General features: G+C 44.3%; 1 protein-coding gene across 1 annotated transcript in view; it reads left to right on the forward strand.

Annotated features, from left to right (window-relative positions):
* Positions 1 to 532: 532 nt before the first annotated feature.
* Positions 533 to 24,252, forward strand: part of LOC126209846 (uncharacterized) — a 50,431-nt gene continuing 26,711 nt past the window's right edge. The window contains exons 1-3 of the mRNA XM_049938974.1: positions 533 to 544; positions 3,449 to 3,518; positions 5,218 to 5,349. Of these exons, the coding sequence (XP_049794931.1) occupies positions 533 to 544; positions 3,449 to 3,518; positions 5,218 to 5,349 (214 nt within the window). The remainder of the gene's footprint in view (positions 545 to 3,448; positions 3,519 to 5,217; positions 5,350 to 24,252) is intronic.

Here is a 24,252-nt window from a genome sequence, read left to right on the forward strand (position 1 = left end):
AGATTATTTACAGCCACGGCGAACTTACGACCAAGAAAGTGATTCGTCACTACAAGTTCTTGTCTGTTGCCCACACGGTAATTTTCCCTCCCAGCAGGATCTTTTGCTAGCTGTATGAAATAACCTGCCGCTGTAGCGGCCGCACACAGGGTGAGCCCAATGCTAACGGGGTCCCGGTTAGTTAGAGAAGCTAGGGCCGCCGTATCCACCTTAAACTGTGTCGTAGTATCGCTGATATCCAAGTCAATCACGACTTTACCAGGCGCTTCCCCGGGTTCTGCCGAGAGTTGAGTTAAAGCCAGTGTCAATGATTGGTCAGCTTCTGCCAGTCACAGTGTATTGGCGAATACCGGCGCATGGGTTCGCAGTGCTGTCTTCCTGCCGTGGCACACCCTTGCTTGCAATCATAGCTTGTGACAGGCGTAACATGTGGCGCCTTCATCTGTCTGGACAAGATTTGAGCATAGGTGTGGGTGAATTCGATGCAGAGGGGAACCTTTCTTACCATCTAAGGAAAGTGATTTATGTCGAGATGCCCGGCTCGGTTGTGTCGGTTTATTAAATGCTTTTACATCTACTTGAGAGCAATAAGCGTTTCCTTGCGCAGCATTGAAACCCAGGGAGTCATCTGGGGAACTAACTCGCTAGCACGCAACAGAGAGCTTGGCTATTTGCCCAATATCTGAAAACGCATTTCGAGCTGCTGCCAACACCTCAAAGGTTTTGGCACTATTTGATATGGTGCTTAACTCGGGGTCTGACGTTTGCGAAGCTCGAGGCTGAACTCCCTTCTTTGATACTAATCTGACAATAACGCCTCTTACCCAAGAACCAGTGTATGAGACGTCGCTATTCGTACATTAAACCTGGATTCACGGGCGAGGCGTTGCAAACCCACTGTCCAGGACATGTAAGACTGATCACATTGTGTTAAACTGCTGACACGCTATACGACATGTTTTTGATGGCAACAATGCTCACTCAGCAGTCTGCACAGTTCATTAAATTATAATGCTTCAGGATCCATGCACGGTCGCCATTTTTAAACAGTTTCATAAATGCTACTAGTGCTGCTGCTAAGTAACAGAGTGCTATGGACTATGGGTTATGATATGTTTCTTATCATGTGAGACAGCATAAATCTATGCACATAATTTTTCCACTTCTCAACTGTTTCATCAAACACAGCGAAAGCCATGGTTGCCTGATTCGCAAGCTGTGTGCCCACGATTTGGATCAGCTCCATATTCTACTTGATCAGCTCCTGCACCTGGTTCTGCTGTAGTAGTAGTAACTGCATCAGTTCCTAATGTATTTCCTGTACCGTTATTTGACGCTGCCAGAGATCCACAAACTGTGGATCTGTCATTACGAGCTATTCTGCTCGTGAGAAACAATCGTGTCGTCACTTCTGTAGTGTAATTCACAGGAAGCAGGAAGGGAGAGAGTCACTTCACAGGTCATCTGGAAAACGGCATGTGTCCAAAAATGAGCAAATCGACAGCAGGTAGCTGTACACAAACAGTAAGGGACAAAGGAAGTTGAACGTGAAGCTAAAAATTCGCCAATAGTGTACAAACAAAAGCTGAATCACAGACTGAGTGAATAACCTAGAACAAGCTTGTGACTGCGTGCGAGTAATAACGTTGGCAACTGGTAATGTTCTGATACACTGTAAGGTGGTGTGGTCTCCTGACCTTCATTTCTTACATATTCCGTCCTCACAATCGTACTCTTCACATCAAGACACTTCATTCGAACCCAAACTCGATAAGGTAAAGTCAATTTTGTATGAATGCAAATCTAATAAGTAAATCGCAAGTGCACACCAAGATTGAAAAAAGTCGAGGCTGGTGTACACAACACGACAGCCACAGGAATTTTCGTTCTCAAGAGGAAACCAGCCCACTGGGAAGACCGTTCCTTCAGAGGGCTGGGTCAACAACATACCTACTTCGGATGAAGCGACCGCCCAGAGAGAAGACAGCTTTTGCCGGAGTGAAGGGATAACGACCCCCGTGTTCGACTTAAAAGCAAATTCCGCTACATTGTGTGGGAGCGCCCAGAAGACGTATTTTTTCACAGACCTACTGCGTAGTTCCGTAGTTCTCACAGGAGGACAGTATACGCCTAACGGAGATGCTACAGATTACCGCATTGGTCGACTCAAACGAAACCTCATTCTCCTGTTTAAAAGAGCAACGCTGATTGGCGGAATATTTCTGACGTAAAGAGCCAGAGGAGAGTGGGAAGACAGTGAAAGATATACCCTTGCAACTTTTCCAGAAAAAGGGGCCATTCTCTTCTCATTCCTGGAGCGGGAACACGTAACGAGAGCGAGTGCGTTCGTACGTGTTCGCAAAGAGCGAGAAACTAAGTCTCTCCTCAGTACTTCACTGGGAGAGCACCTCTGTCCTTAGCGAACCGGAGTGGTACTCTATATTGAATTGCTCGTCATTAAGCATCGTTCACTGTGTTGGCCACCACACTTACTGTGCAGCGTCAACATGGACACAGCACTAGTTAAACGCCTACGAACGAGTATTGAGTGGCACCGTGGTGGACTGGTCATCTGACTGGTGTACCATGCCAATAGTTAGACTAGGGGCAGATAGGAGTCCTTGACTTCGTCAAGGCATAGGGAGGGTTTGATTGGCGAAGGTCAATCCAGATAGAAAGAAATAGTTGTGTCATTTGTCAGCAGCGAGCGACGCAGCCAGCCGTCGTTGCAGCTCGCGGTATTGTGCGCTATAGCGTATGCAAGCCCCATCTGTCCTCTATAACAGTACACTCCATTACGTTTCTCACACGACAGCCTTGACCGTACCTAGAAAAGTTATTGATGTTGTGTAGGCGCACCTCTCAGGCATTCTGCTGAGTAAATAACATTCTTAAAGAAAAGGGAGAAAAGAACCTTTCCATACTTTGTAAAATAATAGCATTCCTATCCATAAGAGGCAATCTACTGTTCTGAAAAGAAACTGGAAATTTATAATTTTTTTATATAAGAAAAAGTTTCATTTCATTTCTCAGAATTTTTTTGCAATAAATTATATTTTTCGTTCGTTTAATGTTTTTCTTACAGTAACTAGCAACACTCCCGCAATGAAGTATTCCACTAGTTATGAAAGAATATAGAATATTTTGTGTCTTTTCGTTACGGCGGACGCCTCCAGAAGATATTTGTTGCTGAATGTTTTCCAAGCAGTTCTTATTGGTACATTATGAGCGTCGGTCTGGCTTCTGTAGTAGTGTGAGGTGGAAATTGTTTCTTGCAGGAACCAAAGGGTACTTGTTGGATCAATCCATTGCTGAACTTGACAGAATAAAGTCCACACACTCACAACATAAACGAAAAGGGCCAAGAAATGAACGCCTACTGTTCTCCTAGCCTAGCCCAGCAGATGGCTTGTCAACCAGAGGGGCATCTGCACCGCTACCAACATAGCCATCGTCACCATTGCCAATATCATCCTCATCACCGACGCCACCACTCTCATCTCCAACGCCACCGCCCTCATTTATTTATTTATCGTTCCGTGGGACAAAATGAAGGAGAAGTCTCCATGGTCATGGAACGAGTCAATACATGAAATTATAACAAGATGGTAGAAACAGATAAAATGAAATACAAGAAATGTACTCGGGCGACAATTCGTAAGTTTAAATAAAGAAAATCAACAATGTAACACTGCAATTTGTTTAATTTTTCAGCTCTTCCAGGAGCTCCTCAACAGAATAGAAGGAGTGAGCCATGAGGAAACTTCAGTTTAAACTTAAAAGCGTTTGGGCAACTGCTAAGATTTTTGAGTTCTTGTGGTAGCTTATTGAAAATGGATGCAGCAGAATAGTGCACTCCTTCCTGCACAAGAGTCAAGGAAGTGCATTCCACATGCCGATTGGATTTCTGCCTAGTATTAACTGAGTGAAAGCTGCTAACTCTTGGGAATAGGCTAATATTGCTAACAACAAACGACATTAAAGAAAATATATACTGTGACGGCAATGTCAGAATTCCCAGACTATTGAATAGGGGTCGACAAGAGGTTCTCGAACTTACACCACATATAGCTCAAACAGCCCGTTTTGGAGCAAAAAATACCCTTTTTGAATCAGAAGAATTACCCCAAAAAATAATACCATATGACATAAGCGTATGAAAATATGCGAAGCAGACTAATTTTCGTGTTGAACTGTCGCTTATTTCAGATACTGTTCTAATGGTAAATAAAGCAGCATTTAGTTTCTGAACAAGATCCTGAACATGGGCTTTCCACAACAGCTTACTATCTATCCGAACGCCTGGGAACTCTAACTGTTCCGTCTCGCTTATAATACGCACATTCTGTCTGATCAAAACATCAGTTCTTGTTGAATTGTGAGTTAGAAACTGTAAAAACTGAGTCTTACTGTGATTTAGCATCAAATTATTTTCCACAAGCCACGAACTTATTTCATGACCTACATTATTTGATAATGTTTCAATATTACACACAAGATCCTTCACTACCAAGCTGGTGTCATCAGCAAACCGAAATATTTTTTAATCACCTGTAATACTAGAAGGCATATCGTCTATATAAACAAACAGCAGTGGCCCCAGCACCGATCCTTGGGGAACGCCGCACTTAACAGTGCCCCATTGAGACTGAACATCACTACCACTCTCAATATTGTGGAGTATTACCTTCTGCTTTCTGTTCTTAAAGTAAGAGGCGAACCAATTGTAAGCTACTCCCCTTACTCCATAATGGTCCAACTTCTGCAGTAATATCCTGTGGTCAACACAGTCAAAAGCCTTCGTTAAATCAAAGAAAACACCTAGCGTTCGCAACCTTTTATTTAATCCGTCATCCGTCATCAGAATCACACCCCTCACACCCACATCACTATGCTTATCGCCAACATCACTATCCTCATCTCATTACCATCCTCATCAGCGACACCAACACTGTGTGCAGATCCGCTCTCGGCCCCGCTCCTCGCCGGCACTGCCCACCGCCGCAGGGTCACCGCCCCCACGGCCCACGCCGCCCCCACTGGCCATCGCCTCACTGCCGCCAGCGTCCGCCCCGGGCGCCACCTCAACGCCCCCGCAGCCCGGCGCCACCCCGCCCTCGCCCCCGCAGCAGCCGGGCCTGTCGACGTCGTGCCTGGTGCCGCTGGACAAGCCGCGCCGGCCGCCCACCGCCCCACTGCCGCCGCCGCCCCCGCGGCCGCCGCCCACGCCGCCTCCGCCGCCCCTGGCGGACGCCTACTCCAACTTCGTGCTGGCCAAGCGGCAGGCCCAGGACAACCTGCGCCACCAGCCGCTGCCGGACACCGTCGAGGACGCGCTCTACCGCTCCGGTAAGTCACTCCCACTGCACAGCTCTATTAACACGCGCACAAAACTGGAACATGGCCTATACCTGACATGATTTACCCTCTATGCAAAGATACTACTCAGTAGGGTCCACAGTGTTTTTGTGAGACTGTTGAATCCAACTCTAACGCAATCTGTAATCAAAAAGATGTGTATCTATCTATCTATCTATATCCGAATCCCGCTCCAGCTACTGCCGGGTCCGGGTGCTGACGAGTCCTCTCCATTTGGCTCGGTTCTCCCACCACTTTTCTTCCTCCACTTGCTGCCAGGTCACACCTCTCCTTCCACAGATATTCTCACTCCCATTTTCCACCGTGTTATTGGGCGCCCTCTAGGTCTTTTCCCATCCATCTTTAGTTCTTCCATAATTTTGGGGAGTCTCTGCCCATGCATCCTCTTAACATGCCCATACCATCTTAATCTCTTTCTTTCAACTTCTTCTCTCATACTTTCTTGTTTGAGGTCCTTTCTAATCTCTACATGCCTTACTCTGTCCATTCTTGTTTTTCCCTTAACTGCTCTGGGACATTTCATTTCCTCTGCTTGCAGTCTGCTCCAGTCCCTTTCTGTCATTGTCTATGTTTCTGCACCATAGGTGACAATAGGGAAGTAATCATTCTTATACATAAGGAGTTTTGCTCTTCTGAAACTTCATTATTCCAAATCAGGTGTTTTATTGTTTGGTAGAAATTGGCTCCCTTCTGTAACCTCCTATTAATTTCGTTAGTTATTCTTCCATCCCTAGATATTTCACTCCCTAAATAAGTGAAACTTTCTACCACTTTGAGGGGTTCTCCATTCAAGGTAATATTTCTGTCGATTCCTTTCTTTCTTCCAAATACCATTACTTCACTCTTATCTTTATTTATTTTTAATCCATACCTTTTCATTATTTCCTTCCACACATCAAGCTGTAAATGTACATCTACCTCTTTATCACCCCATATTACCATATCATCTGCAAAAATCATCTTTTTGTCTTTTTCTTTTACTATATCTTTAACTGCCCTATTCATTCCCTCCATCACAACATTAAAAAGCGCAGGAGATAGAATACTTCCTTGCTTAAGTCCTTGTCTTATTTTGAAGTATTCAGTTTTCCCCAATGGTGTTCTAAGTCTACAATTGTGGCCTCTGTACATTGTCTTTATAACATTAATGTATCCATGTTCTATATCTATCTTCTTCAGTTCTTCCCAGAGTCTTTCCCTGTCAACTGAGTCATATGCCTTTTCTATGCCTATGTACAGTGTGTTAACTGTAAGACGGCAGAGTTGTGAGGGGAGTGCGGGGAGAGGAGGGAGCAAGCATTGGCTGGCGGGGGGAGAGGAGCCGCTGGGGAAAAGGAGGGGGGGGGGACAAGGCACGCCTACCAGTTGCAGTGCTGGCACTACAAATTGCGCGTCGTGCTTACACGAAAGCAGACGAAAGGCTTGGAAGTAAAATTCGCTTTAAATGTTGTTCGTAAACGAAACTCAAATCGTCATGTACATTAAAATCTATATATAAAAAAATGAATGTATGTATGTTTGTCTACTATCCGCTCACAAACCATTCATCCGATTGCAATGAAACTTTGGTGAGCTGTTCTCCAAACGCCCGAGAAGAGTAATGGATGTTTCAACAGTTAGGTTACTGTAGCATGCGTAGCGTAATTGACAAGGTGAAGGCTTGTCATGCAGCGAACCTGGGTTTGATTCCCACTACTCGCAATTTCTTTTTTCATTTTATTTCATTACCCGCAATGTTAAACTATTAATTATAAAATTTAGATATACTTAAACAGGTCATATAGTATAACGTAACTGTCAATCTCTATATATAAAATGAATGTATGTATGTCTGCCCTCTGTGCGTTCCCAAACCATTCATCCGATTGCGATGAAATTTTGGTGATTTGTTCTCCGTACGCCCACGAAGGTTCCTAGCCGAAGAAAAAGAAATAAGACACATTCTTGAGGAAAAAATGCGAGTCAATGATGATGATGAAATGATGATGAGGAACACACAACACCCAGTCATCACGAGGCAGAGAAAATCCCTGACCCCGCCGGGAATCGAACCCGGGACCCTGTGCGCGGGAAGCAAGAACGCTACCGCAAGACCACGATCTGCGGACATTCTTGAGGAGATATGGCGTCATAAACAATGAGAGGTCACTGCGGGAAAATACTCAGAGTCATGCATCCACTATTTGAGAAGCGCTATGTAATACTGGTTTCCTTCTAACCGTACGCCTACCGGTGGGGGTTGTTGGCGACTCCCGAGATGGACCAGCAACTGCCTCTTCACTCATTTTGATAACGATTAGCACAACTGCACAATAAAAACAGGCAGAACAGTACAGCGCAAAACAATAACGAAGCAGACGACAATGGCTACCTTGTACAACACAGTCAGCTACGTAATGTTGGCAGCAGTCGCAACTGCGTGCCTACCGAAGCCTCCCGACGTTTACCGACCTCTACCGATTCAGGTCTAGGGAGAGGTCTGCCATCTAAAAGTTTACACACTGTACAGAGTGCGTTCCATAAGTAATACGACCAATTTTTTCTGACGCAACACAGCGTGTTGTAACCGGCTGGGCTAAGCTTCATAAGCTCTTTGTCTCATTCGGCTGCGAGCTGCCGGAGAGTCAGGACGTGCGTTTCCGTCAACCGCGTTTTGAGTTTATGCAACAGGGCACAGTGGATCATTCTGTAGAGCAAAGGTAAGCTATCAAACTTTGCGTTAAACCTGGGAAGTCCGCCAGCGGAACGTTTCCATTACTTCAACATGCCTTTGGGACTGATTGCTCGTCCAAATCACAAGTTTTCCGATGGCACAAGTCGTTCATGGAGGGCCGAGAGGAGATCACCGACGAACCTCGCAGTGGACGACCATCAAGTGCATGAGTCGACGAAAATGTGCCGCGTGTGCGCTATTTGAGCTCTGACAGACAGCTGAGCCTTCAATTGATAGCACAAACTTTAAACATGTCAAAAACAACCGTTTTCCGCATTGTGACCGAAGATGTCAACATGAGAAAGGTGTGTGCCAAACTCTTCCCAAAAGTGTTGATCGACGAAGCACATGCAAGTGCTTCGGTGCCGAGAAGTATTGGAAATGTGTGAAAATGATCCTCATTTTTTGAACTCAGTTATCACTGGTGATGAGTCGTGGATTTCTGAGTACCACCTTGAGACAAAAAGGCAGAGTTCAGAGTCGCACACCGCATCGTCGCCCCGTCCCAAGAAGGCACGCGTGAGCAAGTCCAGGATCAAAACCATGCTCATTGTCTTCTTTGACGTCAGAGGCATTGTCCACCACGAACACCTACCGGGACTACAGTGAACTCAGCCTTCTAGTTGGAAGTGCTCGAAAGACTGAAAAGGAGGGTCTCGCGCTGCTGAAGCGACATCGAGGACACGTGGAAAGTTCAGCACGACAACACGCCGAGTCACAGCGCCTTCATTGTCAACGACTTCCTGGCCAGGACCAAGACCCCATTGGTTCCCCAGTCTCCCTACAGTCCTGACCTGGCTCCCGTTGACTTTTTTGTTTCATCGGTTAAAAGGAGTCAATCAAAGGAAAACAATGGGACACGATTGAAAGCATCCAGGCGCATGTTACATCAACTCTAAAGGACATTCCGGAAAAGGCATTCCAGAATGCCTGCCAGGCATGGAAACACTGCCTCCAGAAGTGTATCGACGCAAGAGTGTTCTATTTTGAGAACTTTTGATTATTTGTACGAATATATTCAATAAATGATTTTTTATGAATTTGGTTGCATTACTTATGGAACGCACCTTGTACATGTGCTACATACACCTCACGCCTGGTCCATAAAGTTGCTGTGTGGAACCAGATACCTCGCCCATGACCAGTGATCTTGGTAACTTACAGATGTACTGTGGGAAACGATGTTACTTTGGGAGGCAACCTGACGTTAACTTGGAAACGAGTTAATCCTCCGAATGGGCATTTAGACAATCTTCTACATCGTTTGTGTTGAGTTCTGGTGTCTCGCAGACAGTGCCACTATCGCGCTGCAAACTCTGATGGGAATGCGGGTAGATACCAAATATAAACGCTTTGGGAGGCAACCTGACGTTAACTTGGAAACGAGTTAATCCTCCGAATGGGCATTTAGACAATCTTCTACATCGTTTGTGTTGAGTTCTGGTGTCTCGCAGACAGTGCCACTATCGCGCTGCAAACTCTGATGGGAATGCGGGTAGATACCAAATATAAACGAGAAACAAGGATACGACTGTAAAGTATGTATGTAGAACTGTAACCGGATCCTAGCCAAGACACGACTTACGTTACGTACCAAGAATAATGGGTATGTAACCCTTGTGCGCAATTTCTGGTTAAGCCATCTCACAAAGACGATTATAAATTTGAAAATTACAGGGTCGCCACAAGCCCAAGCCGTTCCTAACAATTAAGAAAAGACCGAACTGGAAATTATCAGTTTAATTTAATTAAGAATTTAACTATAAGAATGCAATTTTTTTAAAAAGAAACTAACAAGAGGAACAGCATTGTATGTCTTACATCAATGAACTTGTTTAATTACAAGTGAATTCCTTAACTTTGAGACAGTGCTACGATCACTTTGATTTTTCCTCCCATTTTTGTTCATCACAAGCAAGCAGATTAACTTTGGAAAAGTCAGGGATAGAATATTAATTTGAAAAGTGGCATCAATGAGAAAGATAAAGGAGCTGAATTTATCTTTTACGTAGCACATTTATGTCATGGCAGTTTGATTCACATACTATGAATATACATGACTGGTGGCTGAATAAAAAATTTAACTAAATAATTTGCGAAAAAATGGTAGAATAGCGCAATTAAAAAAGGAAAAAACACACAAAAGGGAAGTGGAACACATCTAAATACCCACGACAGAAATAGTTCAGAGAGATACCTATCACCATTATGCTCATGCACTAGCTTGCAAAGTCGTATATCCGATTCGCAAGGTTTGTATAGTAGATACGCGACATGGAATCCGCGCCTGCCGCTTACGAACGGCCGATTAGACATTAAACCAAGCACAAATGTAAGAAATTTTAATGGTGCAATACCATAATAACCGTTTCAACTTACATGTGGTCAGTTCAGAAATAAACCGTTACAAACATTTCCTCTATGCGCATGAAAGACTGATATTTTACTGAAATTATACACACGAAACGAACTGGTGATACGAAAACCTACTGCAGTGCAGTAGTAGACCAGAAGGATCGTCGGTTACTACACACGAGGTACAAGACGAGCACGAAGAGACAATAGCATCTTCCACGAAAACATAGAAAATAAGAATAATAAAAATCACATTCGCTTGAAAACACTATTATTCTCATGTTCATCCGAAGTTATGCTAACTAGCTTTTCCTAAACATATTCACTGCTAGAAATTACCCACCATGATGTCCGAAAGGAACAAAGCAACTTCTGCACTTTTAATTTCAACCACCATCATCACCGATTTTTTTTAACAAAAGAATTATGCCACATTCCGAATATACATAACTACACACGCTTCCGTTAAGCTGGAGTACTTAAATATTCCATGGGTTTAACATAAGGAAGTTCTAATTCGACCTACTTCCTATCAGCAGAAACCTTCTCTAGGACCTACGAACTGTACTCACCAAGCGCTAGCTGCAGAGTGTCCTTTCTCCACCGAGCTTCGCCTAACTACCGGTGCAACGGAAGCTACCAGAGGGGCAGGCTTTCGCCACCAACCTGACAAACCAACCTCAGACCTCTGTCCAGGTTCTGGGATCCTAAGTTGCTCATCCTGTGCTACCCTCCAAACGAGAAGCAATCACCACCTGCTCCTAGCAACTCAGCGTCCGCCACAAAAGAAACCCGAAACCGCACCTAAAAACACAGTCACATTCACGCACACATAGGGTAGGGTGAAGAGATAAACGTAATAAATACATTCATGATTTCCTATGGAACACAAAAAAATCAAACATAATATCATTTAATAAGCATTAGTCTGACTGCTCAGTCTTTCTGGGAGAGTTAATAAATTAAACCGCAATCAGGTGGTGGACAAAATAGGATGCACAGAATCCAGTGAGACAAGCGTCTTATGAAACGACTCCACAGAGACGTTTCACCATCATGGTGCGTTTATCGTAACTAAACATCGCGAACTTTGCAGTGATACACTTCTGATATGAGTGATCATGATTGGCTTGAAAACATCACTCCTAGCCAACACGGAGTCCTCTGCTACATCCTGTCTCAGGCCTGACGCACTTGGCGCAGTACAAAAACCTCTTAGGTGACTTCTCACTTCTCGAATGATCTTGGGAAACTTTATGAGCGACAGTTTTTGGGACAATCCTTACCTTTACTCCATTGTAATAATGTCACGATTACGGTGTTGTTGGGGGCGATGGTTGCCCCACTGATGACCGACCTGTACGCTGCACCTGGTGTAGTAGTTGTTACAACGGCATCTCTTCCTGCTGTTGTTCCTACAGTGTTATTAACATTGTATACTATAAGATTTCTGATTTAAGTTTGACTGTTTGACGCTTTTTCACTGGGTGATCCCTTACCTATACAGAGTCATTCAGCTTACCGATGTTTTATGGAACCTGCTATGTTGTCTTCATAAACCAGTGCAAGATTTACATATCTCTCTCGCTATTAGTCCTACAGAAAAAAATGAACACGAGCGTTTTGTGGAAAATGTAATGCAGTTAAATTTTGTACTGGGGTACGTTTTTGCAAGAGACCATAGTTTTTATGCAAGAAATACGTACGGAACTGTCCTTGAAACACATCCCCAACCAGCCGGCCGCTGTGACCGAGCGCTTCTAGGCGCTTCACTCCGGAACCGCGCTGCTGCTATGGTCGCAGCTTAGAACCCTGCCTCGGGCATGGATGTGTATGATGTCCTTAAGTTATTTATGTTTAAGCCGTTCTAAGTCTAGGGGACTAATGACCTCAGATGTTTCAAGTCCCATAGTGCTTAGAGGCATTTGAACCATTTTTTGAGCATCCCCAACCGTCACTGGTCAGGATTTCTAGTACCTTGTGCACGGCACTCCCTCCCATCATTGCACAAACATTAGACTGCGTGAATTATCGTCCACATTCGACCGTTTTTGGTCTTCATTGACTAGTCTTATCACGACACCAGCTCAGTCGAGCACCTACAAATCGTAAAATTGACGTTTGTGTAAAATTTACCTTACAGTTTTATGACTTGCAACACAATAAAATAAGCAATTACATCGTTGTGTTCTTCAGGTCTTCTGACTGACAAACTACTGCGCTTGTAAGGGTTAAGTTTCGCTCGAACTATCAACGTAATTAACATTAGCATAACCCTTACAAAAGTTTTTTTCTTTCATTTTCCTCACGGGAACGTTTAAATTAATAACGTTAACAATGTAGCCGACTATACTGGTGGCATTATAGCCTAATCAACAGGGACCAACAAAGGTCAAGCAGCGGAAATAGTTCGTGTAGTCGAAAATTTTTGTACAGTCTCAGGAGAGAGTGCCACGAGCCACATACTAAATATCCTGACTACTGAGGGATGAGTGTGGGGGTGGAGACTTGATTGAAGGTCACTTTTTTACGTGTTTCCTGGATAACTCGAAAACTACAGCTTCTAGCAAGAATGTACACCAGAGCAAAATTAAATTTCCTACAAAAAGTTTCTCTTAATTTTTTTTTCTGTAGGACCAATAGTTTGTGCATAGCGAGACACAGAAAATCAAATCCTGAAGCATTTTTTGGTTGCCAAATCTAACATTGTGGGTTGCATCAATCGACGTCGGTAGGGGCAGCTGAGTCGCGCTACATACACAATGTGATCAAATGTGTCCGGACACCTGGCTGAAAATGACTTAAAAGTTCGTGAAGCCCTCCATCGGTCAGGCTGGAATTTAAAATGATGTTTGGCCACCCTTAGCCTTGATCACAGCTTCCACTCTCGCAGGCATACGTTCAGTCAGGTGCTGGAAGGTTCCTTGGGGAATGGCAGCCCATTCTTGACGGAGTGCTGCACTGAGGAGAGGTACCGATGTCGGTCGGTGAGGCCTGGCACCAAGTCGGCGCTCCAAAACATCCCAAAGGTGTTCTTTAGGATTCAGGTCAGGACTCTGTGCAGGCCAGTCCATTACATAATAGTTAAATGGCTACCCGGCCATTGACCTTGGTCTCTGGGAGTGAGTACAGGTTGCCCGAGCTCTTACGGGAATCGTCAACTTCAGTTGGCGCGAATAACGAGTGGATGGGCAAAGTACCTATTAGAAACAACAATAAGTATGTAGATTGTGGACAGTTGGGAATGTGGGTCTCACGGGAAGCGTGCAAGGGATAAGTCCTTGCAGTCGTGCTATTCATCTGTGTCCTCGGTGTCTCAGATGGATAGAGCGTCTGCCATGTAAGCAGGAGATGCCGGGTTCGAGTGCCGGTCGGGGCACACATTTTCAGCTGTCTCCATCAAGGTATGTCAACAACACCTGTCGGCAGCTCAGGGTTTCAGTTAATTATCTCATTACAGGGATGTTATTGCCGTGTAACCACTCCGCTACAGGCCGTGCATTACGAACAGGTACTCGATTGTATTGAAAGATGAAATCGCCACCCCCGAATTGCTCTTCAACAGTGGGATGCAAGGAGGTGCTTAAAACATCAATGTAGTCTGTGCTGTGCTAGTGCCACGCAAAACAAGGGGTGCAAGCCCTCTCCGTGAAAAAAACAACCACACCATAACATCACCGCCTCCGAATTTTACTGTTGGCACTACACATGCTGGCAGATGACGTTCACCAGGCAGTCGCCATACCCACACCCTGCCATCGGATCGCCACACTGTGTTCCGTGATTCGTCACTCCACACAACGTTTTTACACTTTTCAATCGTCAAATGTTTATGCTACTTACACCAAGCGAAGCGTCGTTTGGCATTTACCGGCGTGATATGTGGCTTATGAGCAGCCGCTCGACCATGAAATCCACGTTTTGTCACCTCCCGCCTGTCATAGTGCTTACAGTAAATCCTGATGCAGTTTAGAATTCCAGTGTGAGGGTCTGGATAGATGCCTGCATATTACACATTACGACCCTCTTCAACTGTCAGCGATCTCTGTCAGTCAACAGACGAGGTCGGCCTGTACGCTTTTGTGCTGTACGTGTCCCCTCACGTTTCCACTTCATTATCACATCGGAAACAGTAGACCTAGGGAGGCTTAGGTGTGTGGAAATCCCGCGCACATACGTATGACACAAGTGACACCCAATCACATACTACGTTGCAAGTCCGTGAGTTCCGGAGACCGCCCCATTCCGCTCTCTCACGATGTGTAATGACTACTGAGGTTGCTAATATGGAGTACCTGTCAGTAGGTGGCAGCACAATGCATCTAATATGAAGAACGTATTGTTTTGGTGGTTTCCGGATACTTTTTAAGACATAGTGAACTGCTTGCAAGATACCTCACACCAACCTGCTATCTGGCACCACGTATGTGCCGCTGAAGGTACCTTCAGTCGTGGCAATGAGCACCTGCCAAAAGTTGTGAATCTTTGTAACACTTCTAGCTATAGAAAATGCATAAAGGGTCCAACTGAATCTTCATCTACGTACACAGTCCACAAGACAGAGTACAGTGTAAGGCGGAGCGTACCACGTACATTACAAGTCGTTTCCCTGCCTGTTCCTCTGGCAAGAGGAGCGAGGAAAAAACAACTGTCTATATTCACCTATAAAGAGCCCCAATTTCTCCTGTGTTCGCAGTCTTACGCGAAATGCACGTTGGTGTCAGTAGAATCGTTCTGCAGCCAGCTTCAAATGCTGGTACTATAAATTTTCTCAACAGTGCTTTGCGAAAAAAACGTCTGCCCTCCAGAGATTCCCATTCGTGTTCACAAAGCATCAGCGTTACCCTCATGTGTTAATCGAATGTGCTGGGCATAAATCTATCAGCACATCCCTGAATTGTTTCGATTCCTTCCCTTAAAACGACTTGGTGCGGATCCCAAACACTGGAGCAGTTGTCAATGGGTCCCACCAGTGTTCTATGCGCAGTCTTTATAGATGAACTACACTTTCCTAAAACTCCCCCAATGAAACGAAGTCGACCATTACATGCTCGTTCCATTTCATATCGCTTCGCAAAGTTAACCCTCGATATTTGATGGACAAGTAGCACACGACTGACGTATTCCAACATTATCAGACCGTTTTAACCATCTTATTTGCTTTTCTACGAGGAAATTGCTATTCGGCGCACTAAGTGAAATTCTGTCTGTCATCTTGTATCTTATACAGTCATCCAGTTTCCCATACACTACACCATCAGCTCACAGTCGCAGACTGGTGCACACCCTGAGATTATTTATATGAAGAGAATAAGAGTGGTCGTAACAAATTTCCTTGGGTCACTCTTGACGATATACACTCCTGGAAATTGAAATAAGAACACCGTGAATTCATTGTCTCAGGAAGGGGAAACTTTATTGACACATTCCTGGGGTCAGATACATCACATGATCACACTGACAGAACCACAGGCACATAGACACAGGCAACAGAGCATGCACAATGTCGCCACTAGTACAGTGTATATCCACCTTTCGCAGCAATACAGGCTGCTATTCTCCCATGGAGACGATCGTAGAGATGCTGGATGTAGTCCTGTGGAACGGCTTGCCATGCCATTTCCACCTGGCGCCTCAGTTGGACCAGCGTTCGTGCTGGACGTGCAGACCGCGTGGACGACGCTTCATCCAGTCCCAAACATGCTCAATGGGGGACAGATCCGGAGATCTTACTGGCCAGGGTAGTTGACTTACACCTTCTAGAGCACGTTGGGTGGCACGGGATACATGCGGACGTGCATTGTCCTGTTGGAACAGCAAGTTCCCTTGCCGGTCTAGGAATGGTAGAACGATGGGTTCGATGACGGTTTGGATGTACCGTGCACTATTCAGTGTCCCCTCGACGATCACCAGTGGTGTACGGCCAGTGTAGGAGATCGCTCCCCACACCATGATGCCGGGTGTTGGCCCTGTGTGCCTCGGTCGTATGCAGTCCTGATTGTGGCGCTCACCTGCACGGCGCCAAACACGCATACGACCATCATTGGCACCAAGGCAGAAGCGACTCTCATCGCTGAAGACGACACGTCTCCATTCGTCCCTCCATTCACGCCTGTCGCGACACCACTGGAGGCGGGCTGCACGATGTTGGGGCGTGAGCGGAAGACGGCCTAACGGTGTGCGGGACCGTAGCCCAGCTTCATGGAGACGGTTGCGAATGGTCCTCGCCGATACCCCAGGAGCAACAGTGTCCCTAATTTGCTGGGAAGTGGCGGTGCGGTCCCCTACGGCACTGCGTAGGATCCTACGGTCTTGGCGTGCATCCGTGCGTCGCTGCGGTCCGGTCCCAGGTCGACAGGCACGTGCACCTTCCGTCGACCACTGGCGACAACATCGATGTACTGTTGAGACCTCACGCCCCACGTGTTGATCAATTCGGCGGTACGTCCACCCGGCCTCCCGCATGCCCACTATACGCCCTCGCTCAAAGTCCGTCAACTGCACATACGGTTCACGTCCACGCTGTCGCGGCATGCTACCAGTGTTAAAGACTGCGATGGAGCTCCGTATGCCACGGCAAACTGGCTGACACTGACGGCGGCGGTGCACAAATGCTGCGCAGCTAGCGCCATTCGACGGCCAACACCGCGGTTCCTGGTGTGTCCGCTGTGCCGTGCGTGTGATCATTGCTTGTACAGCCCTCTCGCAGTGTCCGGAGCAAGTATGGTGGGTCTGACACACCGGTGTCAATGTGTTCTTTTTTCCATTTCAAGGAGTGTACTTGTCTCTGATAAACGTTAACCATCGAGGACAACGTACTGGGTTCTGTTACTTAAGAAGTTTTCGAGCCACTCACGTGCCAGGGAACGTATTGCGCATGCTCGGGCCTGCAGAAAGTGGATAAGTAAAAAAAAAAAACTGCGAAAATGAATCGAGAGCGCCACAACTTTTTTTTTACTGTATACGCAAGTTTCTGTTCGGCAACGGCACGAGTGTGATGGTTTCAAATGCAGAGCAGACTACCGCGGGAAACCCAATCATTTCAGGAATGGGCCGAGTCAGTTTCTTGCCTCCTTCCTGTGCTGTAGTAACTGAAGGAAACGCAGGCGACAGCCAGTGAGGTGAATTCTGGGAAAATTGTGGATAGGACAGACATGGGAGGCAATTCATTGGAAAAAAGCGTGTTCGATTAATGGTAAAGGGCAATGAAAGTGAAGCATAACGAAAACACTAAACTGATGGGCATGTCAACTGGGCTGGAAAGGGTGTATCGTAACATGAAACAGGGGAAACATACAGTTAACTACCAAACTAACTTAAGAAAGGCTTGCACCCTGATCTTAAACACAGTTCATGAGTGCTTACAGACGACTTTTTATTACATTAAATAGTTTTCAGGCGATATTAACACGACTGTTTTAATCTTATCGCAGGCAAAAAATAATTAAGAAAGGATTTCATGAAGGCAATTATAATAATGAACCCGTTTTCTAACAAAAGTGAACAACACTCACTCACATTTGCCAAGAGAGCAGTGGTTGGAGACGTTATGGCTCGTAACTGTCGAAATAAGAAATTTTATTCTAAGATGCAAAAAGTACAGGAAAAACGTAAAGATCGAGATGGTGCACTCGGAACAAGATCGATTTTGTGTCGAATCTTTCTTTGCCAAATACACAGTGCAAGAAATTTGTTATTATAGGCAACTATGGGTGAACATATTTAGTATTCAATATCTTAAACGCAATAATGCACGTTTAGATTCATACGACGAAGGTACTAGCTGTCGCTCTCCAAATGAGTTACGTTACTTTCTGATTTGCTACAAACAGAATAATATCTCATCAGCAAAAGAACTGTATGCTTTTTTAAAAGTAAGAACTATGGCGATGAAAATGCAAATCAAATCGTTATTTCACTTTTGCTTACACTGACTCACTTGGAAGTATTTAGCTAAATCGTTCACTATTTGAAACTTTTTGGAACATTGTTCCAGGAAAACAATGAACTATTAATACTGTAACTTATTTAGTAAACACAGTCGTGGTCGCAATTAGTTGTTAATTTTTATTTTAATGTGAGCAGTTTCTACCCTCTAAAGAGATCATCATCAGATCTACATTCCTTGATGACAGTAGGAATCGCTGGTGTGGAGCAGGTCCGTCTGCGCTGGACATGTTCTCCAGGCCAACGATTCCTACCGTCATCAAGGAATGCAGATCTGATGATCTCTTTAGAGGTTAGAAACTGGTCATCTTAAAAAGAAAACTAAATGTGACGACGACTGTTTACTAAATACGTTCTCGGTTTACCACAACGAGACCACTCCCTTCCTCTAACTGACCGCGACTTCGGTGTAGTGAGACACATGGGCAGAACAATACAGAATGTCCCACTCAAATCTCCCAGAATTCAAAGACCCAGGAAAAAAAACCACAGTAGGTACAGCAATGAGAAATGCAACACATTGTAGAGCATCTCAAAGAATTTATTTATCATCAACACACCTCTACATATTAACCACTTGTAGCACGAAGAACACTGAGTCTATATTCAATGTCTTGTGAACTTCTTTGTAACGCTTCCTCTGTTGATTGTTACAATCGCTTTAAGATTTTAAACATGGCTGCAGCAGCAACTGTTAAAGTTCTTCACAATAAAGGATGACAGCCAAAAACAGTTGCAGGATAGAATTTTTTATTAAAATTCTTGACCAAGGTTTCGGTACATATAAATATACCTTCATCAGAAGTAAAACTTCCTGAACAGAAAGACACATTCATTAGAAAAGCCATATCAACGAAAGTGAGAAACAGAAGCTTAAGTAACGGTGAAATTACTAAAGTAATACAGGCACAAAATCTTTAGTACTTACTAAAATTACATCATGCAATGGAGAATAATAAAACAATTATGCCAAAGGCGTCGTCAGTAATTTAAAACATCATCTCCATTTGTACAACATGTGTAATGGGCACAGGATCGTAGCGAACAGTTTAACACCGTTACTTCGCCTATGAACTATTGAGACACGAGTGTGAAATCACTAAGGCAGCTTGTTTCGCCGCGAGAGGGCACTTGCATGTGCAAGACTCGCGTATATTAAAATCCATAAATACATACATAAGCGCATCGAAAATTATTAAAGGTTGTGTTAATTCAAACTCTGTCTTAATAAATAAAACGTATCAGGCCAATTAAAGACATTTAAGTGAAATAAAAATATAGAACCAAATTTACCTGTGTCCTAGTGTCAAACGGATAAAGCTTGCGCTTGGAACATCTAACGAGAGAGGGCACAAGTGTAATGCGCGAGAGTCTCGCGTAACGTAGGCATGAAATACATACTAGGCATGACATACATACTAGTGTAATGCGCGAGAGTCTCGCGTAACGTAGGCATGAAATACATACTAGTATGTATTTCATGCCTACGTTACGCGAGACTCTCGCGCATTACACTTGTGCCTTCTCTCGTTAGATGTTCCAAGCGCAAGCTTTATCCGTTTGACACTAGGACACAGGTAAATTTGGTTCTATATTTTTATTTCACTTAAATGTCTTTAATTGGCCTGATACGTTTTATTTATTAAGACAGAGTTTGAATTAACACAACCTTTAATAATTTTTGATGCGCTTATGTATGTATTTATGGATTTTAATATACGCGAGTCTTGCACATGCAAGTGCCCTCTCGCGGCGAAACAATCTGCCTTAGTGCTTTCAAACTCGTGTCTCAATAGTTCATAGGCGAAGTAACGGTGTTAAACTGTTCGCTATGATCCTGTGCCCATTACACATGTTGTACGAATGGAGATGTTTTAAATTACTGACGACGCCTTTGGCATAATTGTTTTATTATTCTCCATTGCATGATGTAATTTTAGTAAGTACTAAAGATTTTGTGCCTGTATTACTTTAGTAATTTCACCGTTACTTAAGCTTCTGTTTCTCACTTTCGTTGATATGGCTTTTCTAATGAATGTGTCTTTCTGTTCAGGAAGTTTTACTTCTGATGAAGGTATATTTATATGTACCGAAACCTTGGTCAAGAATTTTAATAAAAAATTCTATCCTGCAACTGTTTTTGGCTGTCATCCTTTATTGTGAACAATCGCTTTAGTGATATGATGTAATAACGTAGGAATATCGTCCACTTTTGTCTCATACACGGGGTCCTTCAAGAATCCCCACATGAAGGAATCATGTGGCGTAATGTCGGGTGAACGTGGTGGCCGGGCAATGGGTCCTCCGCGTCTAGTTCAACGATTGGTAAATTTCCTATCCAGGAACTTGCGAACAGCCGTTGACCAATGCGGCGGAGCTCCATCTTGTTGAAAAATGATGTTGGGTTGCAAACCTTGTATCAGAGGGTACACAAACTCCTCCAACATGTCCAGATACACTGACCCATTCACTGTTTGCCCCGCAAAGAAGAACGGTCCAAGAATCCTGTCATGCATTAGCGCGCACCAGACGCTTAGTTTAGGGCTATCACAGACATGTTCAATGACAACGTGCGGATTTTGCGAACCCCAAATCCGAACATTATGCCTATTAACACTTCCTGATAGATGAAAGGTGGCCTCATCTGAGAATAAACATCTCTCAAAGAAGCTGGCATTCATATCAATACGCTGCAGCATATCCACAGCAAACAATTGTCAGTGTGATTTGATGTTCGGCATCAGACGTTGCAGAATTTGAACTTTGTAAGCACACATACGAAGACGCTGGTGAACCACACAATGCAATGTTGATCGAGGTACATCAAATTGCCTAGATGCTTTACAAACTGACTTACATGGGCTACTGAGAAACGTCCTCCACTATCTCTTCTGAAACTCCGTAATGTGCATTACCAGAATGTTCCAGAACACTTCCTGTTGCCAGAAACTTCCTGTACCATTCCTTAATTGTTTTCACATCAGGTGGATCAAATTCATACACACGACGATAATTTCTTTGCACAGTAGTCGGCGATTTTGTTTCTGCAAACCACACTTCTGCTTGGGCGCGCTGCTGTGGAGTCGACATTTTCACTTCATGCGACCATGCTGCACTCTGGCGACGATACTTGGCACTTCTGACGCGGGAATATATATTCTTTGAGATGCTGTACAATGTGGTGCATTTTTCATTGTCGTATCTACTGTGGTTTTGCTCTCCGGGGTCCTTGAAACCAGGGAGGTCAACCCGGCTGCTGTGAAGAATAAATTTGCTGAAAATGCAGTCACTTCTAATGATGTTCTGATCTTTAGACTGGTGGCTATAACTTCTCAACGGAATCTGCTGCTTAATAGCCACACTTGGGATAAAAATTAAAGAGAAAGTAATATTTCTCCAGCTCAGCTGAGTTGATTTGTTGTATTAACTAAACGAAGTTTTTGAAACAAGGCTAAGAAAGGGTTTTGTTTACTTAATATATAGTGTTTCACCAAGAACTCAAAACTGAAACAAAATGATTAAGTTATTTACTTAGACGATCAACCTGGAGTTATGTGCCCTAGTTTTTACGTCAGTGCAGTTACTCTTTATTTGCGAAAACGTGGCATTTAATGCGGAACACTGCCTACACGAAAACCGTAAAATACGTAATACGAAAAATAGTACAGGACATTAAGAAAGTTAAGTGCATTCCAACAGAATACAGTTCCTTCTACGAAAATATTCTGAATTCGCCATCTTGTGACAAGGAATGTGCTGGTTAAGTTTGACAAGATGACACGGCATTTATCCAGTTACCTTTTAGTTTTCGAGGTCCACTCTCAAATATTTACTGTAAACTGAAATAGCTGTTTATTAACCTACAGTAAAGGTTACTCGAAACTAATAATATGTCGTGTTCCTTTGATGTTAAGCTATTTCATCTTACAGTACTTTTGGTTAAGCTAGACTTTACTGTTAATTGGTACTACTTCGTATGCTCTGCCTAAGATATTCTTTTTCAGGTGAAAAAAGGAAAACAGTGCGTAATTCAAGGCGTGCTACATGTTTTCTTTCTTTTGCTGTAATTTATTCCTTTTCAATAATAGGATTACTTGCTGAAGAGACGTGTGTCTCAACACATTCGTATTGCATATCAGACACTTCGCTGCAGAAACAGTTCAGGTCAAGAGTAGATTAAAGAATTTTCTGGGAACATATATAGTTAAGCTTCCTGGGCGCTAAACTTATGAGGAAAAAGCTATAACAATTAATTAATTATTAGAAGAGCAAACGTGTTTACTTTCATTGTCTCGAACGGTACAGTCCTTGACTTATCCCCTTTCTGCAATGACCTGTTTACTTATGACGAGGTATCTCATCCGCTGTCACATTCACTTTCAAGCAGTCAGTTTCATCTCGTATGCGTCAGCAAATCATTGTCTGCAAACAGTGCCCTCGGTGGGAGGAGGCAAACAGAAGTTAAGGGAGAACTTGATTCTGTGAGATGCTAGTGAGCACAGAATATAAACTGAGTTGACGAAAGTCCTGGGTTAGCGATATGCACATATACAGATGCAGGTAGTATCGCATACACAAGACATAAAGAACAGTGCATTGGCGGAGCTGTCATTTGTACTCAGGTGAGTCACGAGAAAAGGTTTCCGACTTAATATGGCCACATGGCGTGAATTAACAGACACTGAAGCGGACTGGTAGTTGGAGCTAGATGCATAGGACATTCGATTTCAGAAATCGTTACGGAAGTCAATATTGTGAGGTCCACAGTGCGAAGAGTGTGCCGAGACCAAATTTAAATCGTTACCTCTCACCACGGATGACGTTGTGGCCGACAGCCTTCACTTAACGACCGAGAGCAGCAGCGTTTGCGTACAGTCGTCAATGCAAACTGACGGGTGAAATAACCGCAGAACTCAACGTGGGGCGAATCAGTTAGAGCGGTGCCGCAAAATCTGGCGTTAATGAGTCTTGGCAGCAGACGACCGACACGAATGCCTTTGCAAACAGAACCACATCGCCTGAAGCGCCTGTCCTGAGCTTAACATCATATAAGTTAGACCCTAGATTATTGGACATTGGTGGCCTGTTCAGGTCAGTCCTGATTTCAGTTGGTAAGAGCTAGTGGTAGGGTTCAAATGAGGCGCAGATCCCACAAAGCCTTGGACCCAAGTTGTCAACAAGGCACTGTGCAAGCTGGTGATGACTTGATAATGGTGTGGGCTTTGTTTGCATGGAATGGACTGGGTCCTGTGGTCCAACTGAACCCATCATTCACTGGAAATGGCTCTGTTCGGCTACTTGGAGACCATCTGCAGCTACACTACTGGCCGTTAAAATTGCTACACCACCAAGATGACGTGCTACAGACGCGAAATTAAACCGACAAAGAGAAGATGCCGTGATATGCAAATGATTAGCTTTTCAGAGCATTCATTCACACAAGGCTGGCGCCGGTGGCGATACCTACAACGTGTTGACATGAGGAAACTTTCCAACCGATTTCTCATACACAAACAGTAGTTGACCGGCGTTGCCTGGAGAAGCGTTGTTGTGATGCCTCGTGTAAGGAGGAGAAATGCGTACCATCACGTTACCGACTTTTGTAAAGGTCTGATTGTAGCCTATCGCGATTGCGGTTTATCGTATCGCTACATTGCTGCTCGCGTTGGTCAAGATCCAGTGACTGTTAGCAGAATATGGAATCGGTGGGTTCAGGAGGGTAATACGTAACGCCGTGCTGGATTCCGACGGCCTCGTATCACTAGCAGTCGAGATGACAGGCATCTTATCCGCACGGCTGTAACGGATCGTGCAGCCACGTCTCGATCCCTGAGTCAGCAGATGTAGACGTTTGCAAG

This window comes from Schistocerca nitens, chromosome 10 (assembly GCF_023898315.1).
Source record: "Schistocerca nitens isolate TAMUIC-IGC-003100 chromosome 10, iqSchNite1.1, whole genome shotgun sequence".
Lineage (NCBI taxonomy): Eukaryota > Metazoa > Arthropoda > Insecta > Orthoptera > Acrididae > Schistocerca > Schistocerca nitens.